This window comes from Pelodiscus sinensis, chromosome 10 (assembly GCF_049634645.1).
Source record: "Pelodiscus sinensis isolate JC-2024 chromosome 10, ASM4963464v1, whole genome shotgun sequence".
Lineage (NCBI taxonomy): Eukaryota > Metazoa > Chordata > Testudines > Trionychidae > Pelodiscus > Pelodiscus sinensis.
Genome location: NC_134720.1, coordinates 4,930,423 through 4,945,153, shown reverse-complemented (window position 1 = coordinate 4,945,153; position 14,731 = coordinate 4,930,423). Strand labels below are relative to the sequence as shown.

Genomic DNA, 14,731 nt, shown 5'->3' with positions numbered 1-14,731 from the left:
AACTACCTGCCCCAGGTCATCACCCAACCCTCTGTATCCACTCTCCCCACCTCCTCCAGTTGGCAGCTCCCCCAAGACCCCGGCACCCCTCCTATGCCCCTCCCCCAGGCCAGAATAATCTCCTGCACCCCAAGCCCCTGCTCTAGATCATAACCCCCTCCTTCACCCAAACTCCTTCAGACCCCCCACCCCTTTCTGGACCCCAATCCTCTTCCCCAAACTCCCTTCTGCACCCCACCTGCCATCCCAGACCCCACACCCCCTCCATAGAAGTGCAGTCTTGATCACTTACCAACATCTTGGAGTAGCCCCTGAACAAAAAAATATTGCCCACCCCTATTCCAATGAGTGTGATGGCTAAGTTTGCTATGGACATAGATGATCATTGCTGTACCTGTCTATCAAAGACTGTCTGACTTGATCCATTTTATAAATCTGTGGCATGGTGATTTATACATTTTTAAGTTGCAATATAAGGCTAAACCTCATTTACCTTTAATTAGGTATATATTGTTATGACAGAGCACAGCTAATGGCATTGTTGTACATAATCTTACAAGTTCTTTTTCTTAGCATGTAAGCATGTTTTTAGTTGTTGGTTTTCAGATGATATTTTTAATGGGGAAGCTGCGGCAAGCTGCAAGAGAGTTTGCACTCCACTCTAATCTCTCTGTTCGTGAGACAGTCTTGCTCCCTGTGAATTGGGCGTTGATATTTGTACTGAGATCCCTAAAAGAGGTTGTTTTGTGTTAAGCTATTTTGTGACCACATCTTGTTCTAGTGTAAACAAATATGTTTCTGTAAGAATATACAGACTGCTGCATTACTGATTTCTCTTCCAACGGGACGTTGCAGCCCTCCACCTCAACATCAATATCTTATTAAAGATAATGACAGTATTTCCTCAAAATTAATCCTTGCCTTCCTTTTCCTCCATACGAAGCTGGTCGTGCATGTATACTTTCTGGATTGAACATATAGGAACAAGTGATTTGTAGCATTGTAGGATTTTGAGAAATATAGTTTGATATAGCGGTTGTACCTGCTAGATATTAGAATATTGGCATGACAATGACATCAATATCTGAATATAGTTTAAATAAGTGCCATATGACCTCTAATTATAAAGCCTTCCTAACATTAAATCCTTTTCTTGTTCACCTTTAAGTGAATTTAGTGTTGGCAAAAATAACTAACTTGACAGAACAAAAAAATGGATCAGTATTTATTAGTCAGTTCAGTTAGTTTACACCAAAAATTATCTGCGTGTCAAATATTGCTATATAATTTGTCTATGTATGTATCATTTGTTGTTTATAACTGCCCCAACCAATGGCCATTCAGCTAAGAACTGATGTTTCTGCAAAGCTCTATGTTAATGCTGGGATGTGCAGTTAATACATGTAGAGAAACATGTATAAAAGGAGGAATTTTATCATAATTTGTATTCTTTTGGGCCCAGTCTAGTTCCCATTGAGCTCAATGGAAAAGCTTACTTTCACTATGGAAGATGAATTGGGTCTTTAATGTTACTTTCTCACTTTTGTAATTCAGTAATTCCTCATTTAATACATGCCCGTTTAACACATTTTTGCGATGAAAATATCGTGCTAAGGGAACGTTTTTTGAATTACACGAAATAATACCATTTCCCCAGCCAGCCCATTGCCGGCAGCTGTGCAGGGCTTCCTCCACCTCCCTGCAAAGTGGCGGAGGGTTCCTGACTCACCACACTGTTCCCCACTGACTCCCCCCTCACTGGACACCTTGCCCCTTCTCCTCCGCCCCCACTTGCAGGCCGGTGGCTGGGTTTCCCCAGCTGGCCCGTCGCCGGCGGTGGCGTGGGGCTTCCCCCGCCTCCCTGCAAAGCAGCAGATGGTTCGCCGCTCGCCATGCTGTTCCCCGGCGACCCCCCTCGCCGGACGCAGTGCGGGTCCCAGCAGACCCGTCACAGAGGCATACTCAGTGGCAGATATAGGACAGGGCAAGCAGGGCTGCCGCCCCCGGCCCCGCGCTTTAAGAAGCCCCGCGCATGCGCCGTGTCAAAGGGGGGGCCCCACAAAATTGTGCTGCCGTGGGCCCCGCAAAATCCTCATCTACCCCTGAGCATACTCCCAACGCAATCCTCATCTCCTCCCCTTCTCCAGAGCCAAACACCTCCCCTCCCTGCTGTAACCCAGTCCCCTTTCTCTTCCAACCTTATGTCTCGGTCCCAACAGACACCACCGCTTGAAACACAACCCCCACCTTTTCCATTATTTTCAATGGGAAAATTGACCCCACATAATACGTTTTCACTTAACACAATCATTCTCTAAAACATATCTATAGTGTTAAATGAGGAATTACTGTATGTTAAATGTTGTTGTTCTACAAGACCCTGCTTATGAGATTGCCAAGTAGTATTTCCTTTTCTCCATTATTATAATGCCTATACTGTGGTGCTCACCTGAGTAGAAAGATCATGTCATACACCAACACTTGCTAAATAACCCATGGGAGAGGAGCACTGTAGCTTGGAATCAGACCTTTGGCTTGTTCTCTTTTTGCAGGTGGTGAAAGCATGTAATGAAGGGGTCAGGAAGATGAGCCGAACAGAGCAGATGATTAGCATCCAGAAGAAATTGGAGTTTAAGATCAAGGTATAAGTACAGCTGTATAAGTACAGACTGGTAACCCCTGCACAGATGGAACAGATAGCATCTGGGTATTGCAAACACCCAGACTATGAAGATAATGACCAGTTGTGAACATTATGGTTTGGGACTTGTCCAACACCATATAAAAAAATCTCTATGGAAGAGGCAGGGATAGAATCCAGTTCCCCAGCACAGCATTAAACTGTCTTAACCATGAGCCCATTCATTCTCTTCCTGTTAGCCCCTGCATCATCCACTAAACAGTCTCAAAGTTCTAGAACGAATGAGGCAGGGGTCCTGAAGGCAACAGCCTAATTCACTGCACAACCCTAGGAGAACTTGATTCTGTGCACTGAGGCATGGTTCCTCTGCAAAAAGTAGTATGTGGTGATGTAATTAATGACAGAACTGTAATGCATACACACAGGGGGAATGAATCAAAGTTGCACAGGCAACCTTAATTTGGGCATTTCCTGACTATTAAGCACTTCACTTTGTAACCATAGTGTCTTTTGAAGTAATTTTTTGGATGTAATGTCTTACATCTTTTTAAAAATGCCTTAAGAGAAATTCCAATCATATTTCCCCCAACTTGGGACATCAGCAGGGTCTTTCACAGCCATGACACAGACCTTTACCACTTGAGCTAATGGAATAATTGGAAGTAGTCATTTGCTGTCACCCTCTATTTGGGCTGATCCCTGGGGGAGTAGGGGAAGGAGATACTTGGACAATGGGTTTCACAGCTATTGGCTGACAACAAAAGAATGTAGAGACCCAGGGCGCATGGGCTTAAGTCCAGGCTCCATAAGGCAGTATTCCTAATGGTTAGATCCTACTGCCCCTGCGCCCATAGCCTGCTACCCTCTGTTCCTATCTCCTTCATCCCAGTTCCTGCTCTCCTCCCTTCTTCTTCTATCCACTTTCTGTACCCCTTCCAGTCCTCTGGCTCCAGTACCACACTGTTGTCCTCTTGCTTCTGTGCCTTCTCCCCCTTTTGGCTCCTACAGACCTAGCTACCCCATCCCTCCACTTGGTCTCTGTGTTCCATGGCAGCTGCTTCCTCTTACTCTACACTGCACTTTCAGTACTTAGATTGCATCTGCTGTTACTGAAACCTTGTATACCTCTTCTCATGGCATAGGTCGTGTTCCTCCTACTCATTGCTCTGAGATTTATCTGCATTTCTAGCATTGCAAGAGTGAAGTAAGGCATATGCATTAGTTATCCTGTAAAGATTACATAAGATTGAAAGGGACCTTTTGAGTTGTCAAGTCCAGTCCCCTACTATCACAGCCAACCCTATGTGTAATTCTGTTCATAAACTTATCAAGATGCATCTTAAAATGAGTTAGGTTGTTGCCAGATCCTGCTCTTATGATCTTTGCTGTCTCTCTCTTCCATGTAGTCCGTGCCTATCATCTCTCACTCCCGGTGGCTGTTAAAACAAGGGGAACTGCAGCAAATGAATGGCCCAAAGACATCACGCACGCTCCGCACAAAGAAACTCTTCAGAGAAATCTATTTGTTCCTTTTCAATGACCTGTTGGTACTCTGCAGACAGATTCCTGGGTGAGTTTGCAGTGTGGCCAATACCTGGATGTGTATTATAAGCACACCTGCCCCCTCAATTAATCCAACCAGTTCTTGCTTGAATTGGGCATAGATTCTTGAATAATAATTGACCAAATTATGTCTGAACTACCACAGTACACAGTCCTGTATCACAGACACCATGTCTAGGGCCATGTAAAGATCACTCCTTTGTCTGAATATTTACACTGCCTGGGCTGCGAACTGTGGCTGTTGATAGGCTGCATGCCCGTACACAGGTTGACCTTTGTATACCTTCAAATTTCAGTCCAGATCTTCAATGAAGTAAATTAGCATAGTTCCATTGATTTTGGGTATAGCAGCTAAATATCTGGTTCTTGGGTATTGGTTTGCTGCTGTAAATTAGCTCATGGCTGGTCACCAGTCTGAAAAATATCAGAGGTTAAGCAAGTTAAACCTCTAGTAAATAAGTTCTGTTGGTTGAGCTGGGAGGGTCTGATCAGCTCGGAGGTATGCAAACCAATCTGTGAGACAAAGGATTGTACTAGTACACTGCACACCGTTTGGGGAGATGGGGGAAGAGAGCTGCCCCTGTTAGAAGTATAGAATTAATGACAAGAGAAATATTGCAACACAGAATTGATGCCAGAAAACAAAGTTTAACATTTAAAAAAAGACTTTCAGATAAGGAATCTATCAAACCTATAAAGCATTCTAAAGCATTTCTAATATGCAAGTTGTCACCGTGTCAGGAGCTCAGTACTACTTTTCTTGCATATCACTTTCCATGCAAGAACACAGAAGCATTTCACAAACATCAGTGATGTAAGCCTCTCATTTCAGTCGTTCTGGGAGAAAATATCATCAACATTTTACAGATGGGAACTGGGACACAGATTAGATGACTTCCTCACGGTCAGAAAAGTTTGTGGTGGAGCCAGGAACAGAATCTAGGTCTCTTGATTTTCAGTCTTGTGCTTTAGCTCCCAGCATTCTCACTCTCCCTAGGTGATGTCTCTTCCTCTCACCAGGCAAGAATTTGGTATCTGTCTCATGCTTTTCTCAGAATGTTGCATTGTTAAAGCTAGACTACTCCCAGACTGACTGAGCTTTCCTGACCCTTTGCTTACCTCTCTCAGCGAGAAGTACCAGGTGTTTGACTCAGCACCACGAGGGCTTCTCCGGGTAGAGGAGTTAGAAGATCAGGGACAGAGTTTGGCCAATGTCTTTATCCTGAGGCTTCTGGAGAATACGGATGATCGGGAGGTCAGCTATATGCTCAAGGCATCATCCCAGTGAGTATGAAACCCTATCATCCCATATTGACCTGCATTGCTGTTCCTCTGCACCCTCAAAAGTGTGTGCAACCTGCCACAGGCACCAGTCTGGCATCCACCTCCTCTATAGCAAGCTGGACTGACTCCACCCAGCACACAACCCTTCCTCTTCTTCTGGATATAACTTCTCTATGAAAGACAACGCTTTGTCTTGGGAGGGGGTGAGGAGAGGGAATCAGATATAAAACTAGATGAGTTTCCTTTTTGTACAATTGTATTTACAGCATCCTTGTGTAACATGCTGATTTCTAGGTAGGTCAAGACTCAATTAAGATTCAAAAGGAAATTATATGGCTGCTTTGCAAATCTCTCATCATACTTACATCCAGATGGTAATTGAAATTAGCAGTAGCATGCAGTACATTTCTACAAGCACAGCTTGATGTGGATCACTAGGATTCAAACCACTTTAAAACTCTTGCATTTTGCTTTGTAAAATATCACCCTAGCTGTGCACAGTCCCTGGGACATGGAGCAGTTACTATAAAGATGAAGGCAAAAGTCTCAGTGTCAAGCACTCTTCTATAGCTGGCCCCAATCCTGATGGTAGCTCTCATGCTGCTCTGTGGTCTTGAATTCCACTGTGCTGAAGTCTCCCTGGATACAGTTTTCTGTCTCATTCTGTGGTTTTTACTTCAAGATCAAACAAGGTCAGCCTGGGCAAATGATTCAACACCACTAACAGTGGGCTGATTGTTTTGGGTGCATGGGGTCTAATTTCCAGACTGGCCTCAATCTCGTCTCTCACTGCAGCCACAGTTTTGCAGGCCCAGGCAATTATAGGTGTGTTTACATAGACAGTATTTACATGTCTACATGATATTTGCACCCTGAAATTGGGAAAGCAGAAGAGGAGACTGGAATTTAAAAATCCTGCCATTGAACAGTAATTAGAACAGATTTCCAGCCATGGCTTCAATCCTGCAGCAAGCCACCCACACGCTCATTGCAGGATTAGTGTGACCAGAGAGTAGCATGCGTTATGACTGCTCCCATCCCCCTATAGCTCTGCTACTCCAGGGTGACTAAAAGATTTGCTGAACCTGGAAGTGGAGATGTTGGGCACCTAAAAGCTATATACCACAAATAAGCATTGAGAGCAAAGGCAACCCTTGTTTATCACAGCTAAGGGTGTGCTGACTACAGTATGCTTCGGAAGAGAAGAACTAGCATAATGAGATCCTATTTTCAGTCACTTATACCTCCGTAGACAAGGCCAATCTCAGCATTATTGCCACTAGCGTCGTTGAACATGTAGCCCCTTCTCAGTGTCTAAGCTCCCAGTCAATGCACTTCATGCTCATTAGGGTCACACTTTCAAACACTCCGATACAGGCGATGACACTTTCCTATCAGCACCTTTCTTTTCTGCTTTTGTCAGGGTGTTCTCCCCTTCCTCCTATAAAGAAGCTTCATTAATCTAAAATCTTGCATTTAATTACAATGTTAAGCTTGAGTTCAGATTTCAAATCCCCAGAAGCCAGAAAATTAAAATTTCTGGCCTCTCCCAGTACTTGTAGCTTTTATGCAAGGCATAAACTTAAAATCATACCACTCTGAGCTCTGTGCAGCACTTGGAAGATTCAAAATGTAGCTAGTGGTAGAGATGTAGCAGTAATAAACCATCTTGTTAGTATTTAAAGTGCTACATTGTCCTGCATTTTGCTTCAAAATGTAGCTAGTGAGTCTCCAAGCAGAGCTGCCACGTTCTGTGTAGCCCTTCCTGTGGCAACTATCCTGGGTGAGTTAAATGCAACTCAACAGTCTTGTGTGGAATTTGCCATCTCCACCTGCTGGCAGTTTGTGGCTCAGTGGGATGGGTACTCCTTAGCTGGATTTGGGAGGCAAGTCAGGTGTAGGGAAAAACTCAGTCATGGAAGAGATTCAGAAGGCAGGCCAGCCCCAGCAGTTTGTGAGGGATGGAAGGGGATGAGCACTCATTAATGGGAAAGGTGAGGAAGGCATTAAATCAGGGGAGGGAGCAGCTGGGGCAGGCATCTGAAGGAGCCATGAAAGCCAGTGAGAATTAGCTGGATTTCATAATGCTCCTGCTGCAGTAGATGGAAGCCTCTCACATACAAGGCTCCTGCAGCGTGACTTGGTGTGCCTTCCCCTCAGCATGGATTGTCTCAAAGTCACCAGTTCAGTTTGCGTGAGACTTCCTAGCCAGTGCGTGGGAGATGACAACTCAGGGAAAATGCCAGAGTGTCACACAGATGAGTGATGCTTGACAAGCATGGCTAAGATCTGACATGCAGAGGTTGGAGAGCACACCGATTGCACATTGCTGCTTACACATGGCAACGGGGAGAGGGAGAGAGTGCAGAGTTAGAAAGGGAACCAGACACTGCCGAGTGATACTGAAGGTAGGCAGGCAAGAACATGCCAAGGAAGGAAGAGCTCTGACAACTGGCAGGGAGGGAAGAAATCCCAGAGCTGATCCCTCCTACTCACTGGCTGCAAGTGAGGAAGGAAAGGGAACAAACCTGCCCAGTGATTTTGGGAAGGGCTGAATCAGAAGCCAAAGATTCCTTATATAATCTGAGTGCTTGGGGAAAGGGTGTGCACCTTCACTCCACAGCAGATCAAGCCAGGAGTAATGGAAAGCCCATTCACAGAGATCCAGGGGGCCGCCCTTTACGAAGAGAAGAAATGGCTGGAAAGAGGAGAGAGCTGAGTATGTTACACCTGCGGTGGCCTCGGATCAACAGCATGGGAGTACTGTACTGGATCTAACTTTCCACTTTGGTTATTGTCCAGGCAGTTGCCCATTGCTGTTGCTGCTGCAGCAGCAAGTCAGAGGACTCAGATTCTACATTATCCTAGTAGAAACAGTCAAGCAGAATGCAGGGACAGTGAGGGGGAATCATTCAGCTCTCCCCCAATTTATTAATATTGAGCAGTCAGACCTTCAAATGTTTGTGTAGTTCCCTTGAGGCACCCTCACCGCATCCCAGCTGCCCAGAGAGCAGCTATGAGTTTCTAGCAGAGAAAGGGAAAGAGTTGGAGCTGGCAAATAGGAAAAGATGGGAGGGCAGGCCTGGCAAGCAAAGCTGGTTGGGAGAATGACACGTGCTGCAGCCGGACTTTCACACCTGCATGGCTCTGTTCTGTTTGTCTCCGGTCACAGAAGTGAGATGAAGCGCTGGATGATCTCGCTGGCCCCAAACCGGAGAACCAAGTTTGTTTCATTCACCTCTAGGCTCATGGGTAAGAGATGCAGCAGAGATGGTGGGAGGGAGGGAGAAACTCATTTACCTCGTGGTGTCCCCTACTACCCTTCATGGATCCCTGTCTGGGCAATCTGAAAGGCTGGCTGCATAGCAGATACTGCCACTGAGGTTGCGTCCCTCAAGGCCTCTCCCCTCCACTGGGTCTTGCCAGCTCTCTGAATGAGACTAACAAGATCATCCATGCTCTCCTCCAAAGCTTTCCTCTCTCTCCTCTGTGCCTGGCATTCAGGTTCCTTCCCTGCTCTCCGCCTCCAGCCCCTTACCCTGGTCATCCCACCATTCCTGTCTCCTGCCCCCCTTCGTTCCACCAAACCAGTCTCACCAGGTCACACTAGATATGGAAAATGTTAAAATCTCAAGATGCCGCCTTCCCACCCTCTGCCTCCCATTTGCTCAGAGTATCTGCATTTCCATGGCTAGTCAGAAGCAATAACACAATTGTACATTCAAGTGTAGACATAGCACCAGCACCCCTATCCCAGTACAGTCCGTTCCCAGCTGGAGCCACAGCTCTCCTTTACCCTTTGCACCATGCTGCTGTTTTGGCAGTGTTGTTCATGTCCGGGACTCGCCCCTCACCTACAGGCTGCAGCTCCGGTGCTGAGGCAGGTAGACCTGGGGCTGCTCAGGACTGTTCCATTCTCCAGCCGAGCGCCACGGGGCACTGGGGAAAGGTCTCCCCACCCATGGAGAGCAGCTGTGGCTAAGCCCAGGCCCCAGCTCCCCACGGAGGCGGCAGCAGTGTGACTGGCTGTGCCACCCCAATCTGTGGAGCAGCCCCAACCCCACCCACTCCTAGAGCAGGAGGCAGAGCCTGTAATGGGGGGTGGGGAGGTGTTAACCCCTGAGCTCCCAGGAGCTGCACACCCCAGGGATGCAGAGCTCAGTGCAGCGTCCGGCTGCTTGCTCTTGTTTGCCAGCCCCCTGGCCCCTACACCATGCTGCGCATGCCACAAAAATCATCTTGCCTGCCACTTAGGGTGAGCATGCTGTACATTGCCAACCCCTGGTCTAGGTAATCCACCTCTGAGCACTGAATTTCCCATACCCCAAGAGATGCAGTTATGTCAAGTTGCTTGTGCAGACCAAAACCAAGCCATTTTATACTTTACAGTAGTCACAGGACTCTGGAGTAGCTGGATTACCTTGTCCCTTTCCATTGTCAGATTGCCCCCAGGTGCAGTGTGTCCATCCGTATGTGGCTCAGCAACCAGATGAGCTGTCCTTGGAGCTGGCAGATGTTCTCAACATTCTGGACAAGACGGATGATGGTAAGGGCACTGGGACCAAGCACCCCTAAAATCACTCCTCACAAGGGAGACCGCTTTCCCAGGCACTGGCTGCTGCTTAGTCTTGCCAATGCTCCTGACTGGTTGCCATTTGCAGCAACCCTACTGCTTCTGAATGTACAGGGATGTTCCTCCTAACGGAGAGGTGCCCTTGCTGGACAACCAGGGACTCCCTGAATCTTTGATACTCCCTGAACCTCATGGGACCTCGGCATCAGGGGACAGCAGACCTTGTAGATAACAGAGTTGAGAGTGTAAACACCCCTTAAGGCCCTCAATCCTTTACCTTGTGCTCCCTCTTCTGGCTGACAAGTATAGCTACGTCCTGTCCCTATGGGTTTTAGTACTCATGCAGCCAGGAAGGCTGAGCGAAGAGGTGGCATGTGTTTCTCTTGCGGGACCTCCTTTTAGCCAGTTTTGCAACCAGGATACAAGGTCAGGTACCTTTGTAAGCCAGTGGCTCAGAGGGGATTAGAGCCCGGGGTTTTCCTGAGTCCCTAACCCTTTGCTTCATCTGTGAGCCACCTGTTTGTCTCAAGGGTATCAGAGAGCCCGGGCCCTCCAAAGCATAGCCCCAGAGGGTCGCTCTCACTCCTGCCCTTGGCCATGCTAGTCAGCTACATGTTTTCCCTGCCCCTCAGGTTGGATTTTTGGGGAGCGTCTTCATGACCAGGAAAGGGGCTGGTTCCCCAGCTCTATGGGGGAGGAAATTCTGAACCCCAAGATCCGATCGCAGAACCTAAAGGAGTGTTTCCGGGTCCACAAGTCGGATGACAGTCAGCGGAGGAAGCTGGGCAGCAGGAATCGCCAATGACCCCGATCTCCCTGAGCCCCGGAGCACAAGGAGTACCTCTGGCTTATGGAGATGGAGGGCAGATGCTGCAGGCTGAGAGAATGAGGTGGTGGTGCTGGTACTATGGGCCATGGCACAGAGCCTGGTCTTTTAATATGCTAATCCCACCCACTCCTAAACAAATAGACTCTGCTCTGCTCACAGAGTTCTCCCCTCCACATTTTGTATTCCTCTGGAGCCCAACCCAAGAGAGGATAGGCCACTTCTCCAAAGTTCAAGGAACTCTTCAGTGTAATGGAGTGCCAGTTGTGCTGCCAACCCCAGAGAGCACTCAGTGCTCACCCCTGTGCAGTGAGGAGCTGCTGGACAAGACGGCATCAGAGTCCCGCAGGAGAGTCACCGCAGCTGTAACATACCAGGGATGCTTGAGCCACTTTTCTAGTATAAATGGACAGAATTGGCTGGGCTAGGGAAATAGTTCTACCTTGCGTACCATAGAAAACTTGCTCAGATGCCTAGCTACCCCCTTGCTGGGCCCTTCCATTGTAGGAATGGGTCCGTGCCACCCAACAACCTAGTTCTGTGCACACACACTAGAGCTGAAGCCATTATTTACCTCTTCCAGTACTCACATGGCAATTAACAGTGGCAATAGGGGCTTTCTTTTGTGGAGCACATGGTGCAGTTCTGGGTCCCAGCACTTAACAGAACCTCTAAGGTTGGCAAGTGCTATTTTATTGGTGGGGAAATTGAGGCAGAGTTGTTGACTCACCTGAAATCAAAGGGAGACCGTGCCAGAGCTGGGACTATAAGTCAGGACTTCTGCTGCCTGATTCCCAGTCCTCTTGTTGGGCTGCTAGGCCCACTCCTATCTCCAAACTGCTCTTTGAACCCAGTTCTAGGAAATGCACTAACAGGCTAAATCAACAGCATCACATCCTGCCTTTCAGCAACCCTCACTCCTGATATTCCTGAACTTACTCCTGCAGAGTGCCTGGACTCCTACATTTCAACCCCCGGGGGACCAAACGCAAGGTTCTCTGCATGCAGAACAGCAGCAGAGAGTACCACCAGAGAGCCCCGCTGTGCAGGGCATGTGTGACGGCCTTCGTCCGAACGGCACTAATGGATGCTAACACCTGCAAGACAATAGCAGGGGTATGTGGGATTCCAGAGCACGGCCCCCATTCAGAGATAGCAGGGTAAAAGAAACTATGGTCTGCCAAACCACTACACATGGACGATGTTCCATCAGAGCCAGAGGCTTCAAATGTGGGCTGTTACCCCCGCATGTTTGTAGAACTTGGTTCCTTCCGTTGTCAGGGCCTATTTGGAATGTAACGTAAACTGAATTTCCACAAGGCTGTGCCACACTCCCAGACAACTCTGGGGCCTGTTTCCAAAGGGCAGGGCTGAACTCAGACACGGGGTTCATGCAAAGGCCGCCTGGCAGCAGTAAGGCCATGCCTAACAAGAGCTCATACAAAATAGCTGAAGTTGGCCAGGGAGCTAGGGGACATTGTACTAAAGCTACGTGAGGGCCGATACTCCCTCTGTAAACCCAGCGAGCTAGCTGTGTGCATGAACTGTATGTACGGTATTGACACCTCCATGTATATAGGAAGACCTCAGTAGCCAGAAGGACAAGGGAATTATTGGCTTGTTTGATGCAACGCAGCATTGCATGGAACAGAGGGCAAGGGATCCAGAGCATTGGCAAGGAACAGAGACCTGACAGTGCTTGGAAACTGAGCACAAGAAAGCACTCTAACAACAAATGGCTGTTTAGCCTGCCCTGTTCTTTGTGGTTCCAGAGAGGCCCCCTCCCTCAGTGACCCTTTGTTGGCCACAAACGGGCAGCTGACCCAGAGCACTTATTTGCATGAACATAAATCAGGGAATTTAAATTATTCAGCATTGTTCTGGGATGCTGTAACACAGAGTCTTCCGGGCATTTCTTGACACACAATGCTGCTTCTGATCTCTGCACTTCCCCCCAGCATCCTTGCTCCTCCCCTCTTCCCTCCCCTCCACACACCTCAGATTGAGCATATCATGTCAGTATGGTTGTGGTCAAAGAGAGGATTGTAAAGTCAACACCTTTTTACTCAGCTACTAGGCTTTCCCTTTGTGTGTTTTGGACTGAGCCTGTCTACAGTTGTCAGATGTGCACTGGTGTCACTACAATTGATGCAGTTAATTACTGGCATAAGCCTCACTTTACATCCCTGCTGCATGCCTGCCAGAGGCTCATGCCATTGTGACTACATCAAGTTACTTGAGTGTGTGTCTGCTGTAGACAGGCTCTTCATACAATGCAGTTATCAGTATTGCAGTCAACAGCGCTGGGAGAGTGAGCAGCATTCACTCGCGGCTTGCATTGGAACAGCATTGATAAGGTTCCAGTGGATGCAAACCTTAATGCTGTAGTCAACTCTTGGACACCACAGGTGTGTCAGAAAGAGCTGACAGTAGATTCTGCTCTTTCACCAGGGAACATGCTGTCTCAAGTTAGACAAGTGCCTATGGGTACATCAACACAGCAATTCAACACCTGGGGCTGGCCTGGATCAGCTGACTCTGGCTTGGCCTGTGGGGCTGTAATATTGCTGTGTAGCTGTTTGGCCTGAAGCCTGGATTCTGGGACCCTCCTGTGGACTCCAGCCCAAGGCCCAATGTCTCAGCAATTTTTAGCCCTGACACTCGAGCCAGCTGACCCTGACCAGCCAGGGCTCTGCCATTCCGATGAGAGCAGAACCCCCCCCTCGGCATGTGAGCCAGAAGGCACTTAGCTCGATTGACCCATTCCAGCTCAGGCTGGTGGGGCTGGCAGTCCAAAACACACTTGCCATTTGAATTGTAAATTGAGTAGATTGTATTCAGGAGGCTATAAATACAAAGACCATAAATTGTACAGTCACTTTTCTAAGTACAACCAGACTTCACGCTCAGGGTCCAAAGCTTCTAGCAGCAGCTGTTTACAGGTAATTAGTGTAAAGCTCTAGCTATGAAAATAATTGAACACAAATAGATACAATCGTATTACAGATCATGCAGCCTTGCCCAAATTATCATGAACATTTCCCAGCCCTGGCACTAACCCTAAACGCTGGCTTGGGACAAAAAATGATTTTTACAATTGAAATTAAAATAACTGTAGTCAATGAAAAGGTTACTTGGCCCAGGCTAGGGGACAATTCATTGTACCAGGCTGAGATCATTCATTGATCAACTTTGCGTTTCTCTGGAGGAGAGGGGTTTCCAGTCTTTCCCTGGCCTTTACCCTTCCTCTCAGGACCCTTGGACACATGCCACCACCGACGTCCTTCTTTAGGGGTTTTGGGGACTCTGCACGGTCACCCATGGCACATGATATTCAGACACTGAGTTGGATTTGTTCTATGTTCCGTTTTAACCTCCCCCACTCCAGAGACACAGTCCAACATGCCAGTTTCAGGTGGGCTAATGCTGTAGATAGGGTCAGTCTGTGAAAGGAGCATAGGTGAGAGTTCCCACCCCGGTCATCATCAGGCTGCCTGAGGGAAATGAAAAGAACTATTGTTGTTGTTTTTCTTGTGGTTAAAATACAGCTGACTGCGCCAGCACCTTCCAAAGCCTGCCATGGTTTGCGTTTTCATTTTCCCACCCAGAGCATGATCAGCATCACCACTCGCCGCCTCCTCCTCTACCTGAGCACATGGCCAACAGCGTCAGATCTGTTCTCATTCCTAGTTCCGTCCAGACTCATGACCATGTTAGTGAGGGGAAGCAGTAAAGATCTAAAGCAAGACTGTTTCAGCTCACATGCTGATTCACAGCTAGTCCAGTCCCCAGGGACAGAGTTAATACCTGTTGTTTGGTGGCCTAGGTTTAAGAATTTAGAATG

At 47.7% G+C, this 14,731-nt stretch overlaps 2 protein-coding genes across 13 annotated transcripts in view; one reads left to right on the top strand and one right to left on the bottom strand.

Moving 5' to 3' along the window:
* The window catches only part of NEU2 (neuraminidase 2), a 132,715-nt gene extending 123,196 nt beyond the window's left edge, over positions 1-9,519 (bottom strand). For 7 of the 9 annotated variants that reach the window (XM_075937393.1, XM_075937397.1, XM_075937394.1 and 4 more), the window contains exon 1: positions 9,343-9,519. The gene's annotated coding sequence lies outside the window, so the exon portion shown is untranslated. Of the gene's footprint in view, positions 1-5,323; positions 5,349-9,284 lie in introns of those variants that run through there. The other 2 variants (XM_075937395.1, XM_075937398.1) reach the window with 2 other exon arrangements.
* Positions 1-14,462, top strand: part of NGEF (neuronal guanine nucleotide exchange factor) — a 96,800-nt gene extending 82,338 nt beyond the window's left edge. For all 4 annotated transcript variants that reach the window (XM_075937389.1, XM_075937392.1, XM_075937391.1 and 1 more), the window contains 6 exons: positions 2,553-2,642; positions 4,048-4,211; positions 5,333-5,488; positions 8,661-8,740; positions 9,930-10,034; positions 10,694-14,462. In XM_075937389.1, the coding sequence (XP_075793504.1) occupies positions 2,553-2,642; positions 4,048-4,211; positions 5,333-5,488; positions 8,661-8,740; positions 9,930-10,034; positions 10,694-10,866 (768 nt within the window). In that variant the 3' untranslated portion in view covers positions 10,867-14,462. The remainder of the gene's footprint in view (positions 1-2,552; positions 2,643-4,047; positions 4,212-5,332; positions 5,489-8,660; positions 8,741-9,929; positions 10,035-10,693) is intronic.
* The last annotated feature ends 269 nt before the right edge of the window (positions 14,463-14,731 follow it).